The sequence below is a fragment of the Nicotiana attenuata genome, unplaced genomic scaffold (genome assembly GCF_001879085.1).
Source record: "Nicotiana attenuata strain UT unplaced genomic scaffold, NIATTr2, whole genome shotgun sequence".
Taxonomy (NCBI): Eukaryota; Viridiplantae; Streptophyta; class Magnoliopsida; order Solanales; family Solanaceae; genus Nicotiana; species Nicotiana attenuata.
Window position 1 is genome coordinate 38,991 of NW_017675098.1, and position 7,823 is coordinate 46,813.

The following is a 7,823-nucleotide window of genomic DNA, read 5'->3' on the forward strand; positions in this document are numbered from 1 at the left end:
TTTCTTTGGACTGATGTCAATTACCTTACGACAAATTCAACGTACATCATGGTGCAACATCGTCGTAATCTAATACTGTGAAGCGTAACATCATCGTAATGTAGTACCGCAAGGCGTAACATCATCGTAATATAATACTGTTGACATAATATCGACGTAATATTGCGGGGCGTAACAATCTATATCAAGCTGCTTCTTCCAGTGGACATTAGCTCCAAGAATTGTTCATGTTCACTCCATATGTTGAAGAATCTGAAAGGAGCTCTGATGCTATGCTTCACACTTTGCAAAGTCAATAGCATTGGGGCATGGTCTAAAATGTTAGGAAGCTCATATTCTAAGATAATGTGGCCCCAGTTCATCATCCAATCATAGTTGCCAAATGCTCTGTCAGTTTTGTTACTGACTCTCTCTACTCCTTGTTGCTTATTTGACCATGTGAAATATTCACCTTTCCATCGTAAAGTGTGCTTTCTTTTTCATTTCAACAAAATGAGTATTTTTTTTTATGATGTAAAAAAAGTATTTTCGTTCATCTCAACAAAAAAAGTATTCTGTTTTCATGACGTAGAAAAGTTATTTTCTTTCATTTCAATAAAATGTAGTAAAAAAATATTTTCTTTCATTTTAACAAAATGTATATTTTTATTTTATGATGTAGAAAAAGTATTTTCTATAATTTCAACAAAATGAGTATTTTCGTTTCATGATGTAGAAAAAGTAGTTTCTTTTTCAACAAAAATAATAATATTTTCTTTTTAGTTATGTGGGCACAATTTCAACGTTCTTTTTGCGTGAAAAAATAAAGCAGCACATTAGTTCATTTGGATTTGTGTAAATTTTTAAAAGAATAATTAAATTCTTGAAGAAAATACAGTCCTGAAAATGTTGGGTATTTTGGATGGGGGAAGGGGAGAGCACATGAAACATGGGGATTTTGGGGGAAGAGGGGTGAGGAGAGTGACATAAAAAATTATTTTCCAAAAAAATATTTTCTATTCTCTAACCAAACACTAGGGAAAAACTCACCAACCAAATAAGGGAAAATATACCACTCATTTTCCAGGAAAACATTTTCCATGAAAAATATTTTCCTTCGTACCAAACACTCCCTATGTCATACTTAATAATCTAGTTTTTCAAGTAGATTGTTATTGAACTTAATCGTTCTTTAGTTTTCTTCTATATTTGAATTTGGAGATAAGTTGTCATTAAAGAAGTGATATTCTCATTGAAGGGCTGCAAATAAAAGACTGAAAAAGCAATGGAGTTTTATGTTTTGAATTATTTCATTGCGGAGTCCCATACAAAACTTCTTTTCACTCATAAATAGGTCATATTCTTCATCTTTTGTTTAATTTCCCTTCCCTTTTATTTTTTATTTTTTTGCTTGACTTTCCATCTCATACTCATTTGTTCCACAAGGATATCTTGTGAATCATCTTGTAAACACTGTTCTTTGGAAATAAGATAAGACTTACTCGTGAGATTTGTAACAAGAAGAATTGTGAATGGCATAAAGACTTGTTTAATACAACAAAAAAGTTATTTGACATTCCCGTTTTCTAAAATAATCACACTATTTATTCCAAAATTGTACGAGGATTTGTTAGATCGATCTTAAGTCTAAACTTGGATATTAATTTACTCATGAAAATTGTAAATCTATAAAATTCGCAAAAAAAAAAAATAATACTAACTACAATTTTTAAATGAGAAAAATAAAAGGCTTCGCCAAATAAAATAAAATAAAGCATTTCATTCGCAGAACTGTTAGTGTCAAAATTATGTTCAACGTAAACCTGTAAGTTCAAGCAATCATATGCTTTAACAAAAACAATAATTTTAAAAATCATAATAAAGAACTGGTACTTAACTCACTAAAAACAGATTAGGTTAAACAAACTGAATCATGATAGTTAACTCACTAAATACTAATTAGGATAAACATTATGGGAGGACAGTATTCCACAAGTTAATTATCGAATTTTGCTCTTTCAATTGCCTGTGTTATTTTTCCTATGTTTTCTATTGGAGGTACTGATATTGTGTCTTTGTGTTTTCATCTTCTTGAGCCGAGGGTTTTTCGGAAACAGCCCCCTACTTCTTCGGGGTAGGGGTATGATCTGCGTACACATTACCCTCCTCAAACCCCACTAGTGAAATTTTACTGGGTTGTTGTTGTTGTTGCTCTTTCAATTGCCTAACATATACTTAAATGAAAGCCAGAAAAAGATATATTTAAAAAAAAAATAGTTTTTCCTAGGGAACAACATAAATGATTTTGTTCTTGCACATCTTTTTGTCCTTCAAGCTTATGTTGTTGTTTCTAAAGTATCCTATTAATAAGATGAAATTCATAATAAAGATTTCTAGCAGTCAAAAAATAATGAAGTCGATAATAAATATCCTAAGAAGAAAATCCATTTTTCTACCACAAAATAGGATTAGGCAACCACTCTGCAACACGAGTATTTTTACTGCCGTAAAAGTATACTCATATTCGAGGGCAAGCATTCCCTAAAGAACTGTGTTACAAAGCGCTTACAATCTATCAAAAAGTACAATTGTGAGTAAATGATACCTTCAAGATCATTTTCACAACAATATTCAAAATCCTGATGATAAAGTGTCTGCTGAACAGCAGGTTTGACACATTAGAAGCGTCAAATCTTGTAATCTGTGCTGCCAAAACATTTTTAGGCATGTTTCTCCATCACTATATAGCTGCTGGTAAATAGGAAGCCATATATGACTGACCCATGGTTCAGAAAAAAGACCTACCAGCACATCATTGCCTGGATGAAGAAGCAAAGCAAATTAAGGAAGATGCAGATTTGCACAGATGCCAGAGAATCATAATAAACCCAAAGTTTGCCTACAAAAAGCAAATAGTAGAACGACTTTTGAAAATGCAAGAAATACATAGGAGAAAGTAAAAGATTCATTTATTGTTAGTTTGATATATGAAAAGATGCTACTGCGTCTCATCAATCTAGTTGTTATCTTTAGATCAATGCTCCCACAATGTACCAATATAAATGAACATGATAATGACATCCACAATAAAGGGTGGTAACAGGAGTGTGGAGAATCATGAATCAAGAATTAAAGAGATACTACAATGAGAGAATCATTTCACAAAAATGACATCTATCTTTAAACCGTGTCTCCCACAAACTATATTCAGATTTTCAAATAACTTGTATCAACGGATGCTAAATCTGCCACTTGTTGATGGCTGAAGTTGGTGAAACAATAATGGAGACTCCGAAGAGACGAGTCGTGTTTTGGGGATTTGGTGGTCCATTGCAACAGGCTAACAACTTTTCATCAGGAAGAAAGTCGTTAGCTTGTTGCGACAGGCTAAGAATTTAATTTCTATGAATTTGTGAAACTAAGATGGTTCGGGAGCAGAATGGTTTTTGGCTTGTGCCCAGACTGGAAAAGCCATTGACTGACACTTTCATCAGCTCAAGCAGCTGGACTGGCCTGGCTTTTCAGTGATAGCTCAAAGAACTCATGTCCAATTTAATTCCATTAGAAAAGTCTCCACAGCAAGACAAAGTCCTAGAAAATCAAAGATCAACCAGGAAACCGAAGGATCAAGGAAAATTATGCAAAATTACAACCTGACTTTCAGTCATATTGGAAAGATATTGAACCATCCTAAGTTTCAAGATCGAGTGTGAGAATATAAGCGGAACATTAACTACTTCTGTTCATCACACATCCTAAGTTTGTTCATTTTCGTTAGCAGAACATTAACTTCTTTTGTTTGTCACACACCTTAAGTTTGTTCAGCTCCAACATCTGAACTGCGATGGAAATCGTTCCGGAAGTCCAAAGATCGATTCACAGAGTGCAGAAAGGAACTTGGGAACTAGTGTAACAGAACGTCACTAGCATATCAACTTTTCCACTCTTTGAGTACAGATATTGTAGCAACTATTACTTCCATTTCAGTGACTACATTGGGTGCATAATACCAAACCTGAAAGGGTGAAAGAGTGGGATCCCTTGATATGGGCCTATTTACTTGTTCAAGTCCATGCAGAGACAAAAAACACTACGTGAATTATTCCCATTTGCCTAATCCTTGGTATGAGAATTACTCGGTACCTATGCTGGTGGGAGGTCGCAGGTACGCAATGGATCAGTTGAGGCGCGCAAGATGGCTTGGACACTGATATTCCCACAATGGGCCTATTTATTATGTTAATAACAGGGGATTTGTTAACTCAAACAAGGATATTAAGGAAGTAGAACCATGTTTTGCTGTCAAATTATCCTCGTAGACTCGTGGTACTTACAATAGTTATTATGGGCTTCTAAGCTTTCAAACAATTGAGGCTAAAATTTTTAAAGCTTGCACAATTTAATAAATGCCCAAAAGATTAAGCCTTTCATACCTCTTTAGAGATTTATTTTGAAGTAGGGAAAAGGTAATTACTTATCTCTAATTGCTTAAGGTTTCATGAAGCACAGCAAAAAGTCTAATGGAGTATAACTAATCCCCGAAAAAGGGAGAATTTATAGACTAGCAAAGGCACAGAAAACAAAGAAATACTTCTGCTACAAGCAATATATCAATAAAGCTTTGAAAAATGGCGAGAATAAGATGCATACCATTGGATAATGGAGCCAAAAAGGAAATGCTGCATGATAGGAACCTTCTGCAAAACTTCTATCTTGTACATCTTAAGCAAGCCACTGTTTACCTTGTTCCAATTGGGCACACCACTAATGTCATCTAACATAGGAGAATGCTCTGCAAACACTCCCTTCTTCACCTTCTTTATGAATATAATACATGAGAGATACAAATATTCATTTGAAAAGTTCTCCAAGATATCTTCGTTATGAATAGATTTTGGTTTCATGTACTTGTGATCAATCAACTGAGATGACCCGAATATAAAAGGTAAAAAGTGGTAGTCATCTAGTCCCCAAACACCATGGGACCCAGCAGGCTCTAGGCAATAGGTTGTTTGCAATTTCCTCATCAACTCCAAGTACTTGACAAAAACCCTTGACACTAGAGCTTGATAGTCCTCTTCTTTCACAACTCCTAATCTTGCTAAACAGTACAACCATGCTGCAAAATTTGTCTCGTGCCCAGTGCCTGCATAACAGAAGTGATTAGTTCTAGAAGGCCATCTGTCAAACCCCAGCAAGCCTGCGCACTTCAAGGTTCTAAAGGATAGTAACAACTCATACAATTCTATACCATGTTCCAGCAAAGTGAGAACTCAAATCAAAGGAGTAGCAAATTTCTTTAAATAGATTTATAAGGATAAAGCTATTTTCATGTATATATACTTGGTACATCAAGAAAAGGAATCAGATGCTGAAGATAGAACATTATGTTGTCCATCAAATACTGTAATTAAATCATCAAGATAGAAAACAAAAGTTTCATGGTCAATCACTAAACATAAACACAAAAATGCAGATGTGCCTATAAGCAGGGGCAGATCCATTACCGTTTCCCAGAGGGGACAAGCTTTAGAAGTTGTTCACTTTTAAACTCGCGATCATGATTAAACTTATTTTACGCTAAAGTATATGTTGATGTACTTTACATCCACCAACACTATCCCACAGGAAGATGAGTGAACACTACGAAAAGATTGCTACCGGCAAAGACATTAAAGATTCAACTCAGATATAGAGGCAACATCAATATTCAATACCTCATGTATTATACCATTCTTTTAACACGTACTTTATGTATATGATTGTTAAATCACACATCTTTTTTTTAATAAAGTAAATAATTTTGTTACTACGGGACAGCTCACCTTTACAAGGATTTTTATGTTATCATCATATAATTCCACAAGAAAAAGATCACTGAATCATACATTACTCACCAACATTAACACTTTATGAATAACCTAACACCAAAGTGCACCTAACTTAGTACTATTAATCACATTTCACATTTTTCCAATTGTTTAACAAGAAAAAGTTCCTCACTCTGATTATGCAAAGAAAAACAACAAAACTCCAAAAAAAAAATCAGTTAACAACACATAGTTAATTCTGCCTATGTGAGCTTCTCAAGAGCGGATAAAGGAAAGGGTTGCTAAAGTTGACAACAGCAAAATTACACCTAAATACCAAACAAGTCGGGGTCGGCTATACGAATCGTTACTGACCATGTTACTCCATTTAAACTCATCCCATGCCAATATTAAGCAAATACACATAAAAGTATTTTATGTTCTGTATATTTTCTAAATGTATAAATCTTGAAAACGGCTAGTATAAGTTGACAGCTAGTACAAAAACATACAGAGGATTAACATGGCCAAGCCCAACAAATTGGGCATTGAGATTAATCCATTAATAACATCACAATGTCAGAAATCATACCATAGTCAATTCTGCTGGAGTTCCCAAAGCTATCAGTAAAGTAAGGAACAAGCTCAACAGTAGCAGAATGGAGATTGGTAGGCAGGAACTGAAGCATGAATGACTCAGCATCACAGCTCATGCGCTCGTGCCACGTACGGTACGCCAAGTTTCCGTATCGAGAGGTCTGAGGCGCTAAGGGAATCTCATCCACGTAGGCAATTAGGGTTTGGAGAACGGAAACAATGGCTGAAACTGGAGACGACACGTGGCAAGGATCGGAGAGCTTGTGAGAACGAACGGACTCGGAGAGTGAAACGATAAAGCCGAGGAAGTTATGGCAAGTGGGAGAGGAGTGGAACTGATCGATGTCGCTTTGGGAGTGGATTTTTTTGGTTGGGGTTTGGAAATGAAAAGGGGGAGTTAGGGGAATGATTCGCTGTGATTGAGGAACAGGGGTTCGGATGATGATTTCTCTGTTATTGGCCGGTGGAAGGTTGACGGCCGGAGCGCGAATGGGGATGTAGTTGGGGTTGGGATCAGGCGGCGGTGTAGGGAACGCGGTGGGTCCGCCGCAGTTGACGCAGGTTCCTGCGCCGTCGTGGTGGTGGTGAAAGGGGGTGGACGGTGGTGGGGTGGAGCTGTTGTGGTCTGGTTCCATTTTGAGAAATGGAAGGGAAGAGGAAACAGTGGAGTTGTATGAGTAAAGATTTTCCTACTGTAACACTGGAAAAGAAACGATTCTGAAATTATGCTATCGAAGAAGAATGAAGAAAGGACTCGGTAGAGCGAGGCTAGATTCAATTTTAGTGATCTTTTTGTTTATTTTTTGGAAAAAGATCCAATTTTGAAGTGCTATTTGTATATCATGCCACTTTAAAAATTTAAATTTAAGAAAATAATATTTTTTGATTAAAAGTGAGATCTCTTAAGTGTAAAAATAAATTTCCCATGTAATAAAAAAAAAGTAGGGTCATAAAACTAAAAACAAGTTTGTAAAGAGCCAAAAAAACGAGTTCATTACTCAAATGGTCACTCAACTATCCCAAATTATCTCCTAAAGTCACTTTTCTTTCATTTGTAACAACAAAGTCACTGAACTATGCATATTGCACTCAGAAGGTCACTCAACTAGATTTTTCAAATTTTAGATTGCCAAATACCTATTTTACCCTCTAAGTTATAAACATTTATCTTCTTTTTATTTTTTTTAAACTTTTTAATATTATGACTTAACATAGCATATATATATTCCATGCACGACTTAACATAGCATATTTTACCCTATAGAGATAGTCCCCCTGCTTTCCGGTGATATAACTTTGTGTCGTCGGAAAGTTTATAGAAACATAATAATATAAATGAGCATAATTTTCAAGAATATATAACGTATATTATAAAAATACCTTTATTTAAATAATTATTCTTATATTACGTGCATAGTGTGTATATATATATATATA

The 7,823-nt window shown here is 35.1% G+C and overlaps 1 protein-coding gene across 2 annotated transcripts; it reads right to left on the bottom strand.

The window, feature by feature from the left end:
- Positions 1–2,360: 2,360 nt before the first annotated feature.
- LOC109219649 (serine/threonine-protein phosphatase 2A activator) lies at positions 2,361–7,188 on the bottom strand. 2 transcript variants are annotated; one of them, XM_019384124.1, is made up of 3 exons: positions 6,382–7,188; positions 4,630–5,125; positions 2,361–2,798 (listed from the first exon to the last, which is right to left on the bottom strand). In XM_019384124.1, the coding sequence occupies exons 1-3, from the start codon at positions 7,019–7,021 to the stop codon at positions 2,792–2,794; spliced, it is 1,143 nt and encodes a 380-aa protein (XP_019239669.1). In that variant the 5' UTR covers positions 7,022–7,188; the 3' UTR covers positions 2,361–2,791. The 2 variants fall into 2 exon arrangements, with proteins under 2 accessions (XP_019239669.1, XP_019239668.1); XM_019384123.1 differs by having other exon boundaries at positions 2,361–2,878.
- Positions 7,189–7,823: the final 635 nt, after the last annotated feature.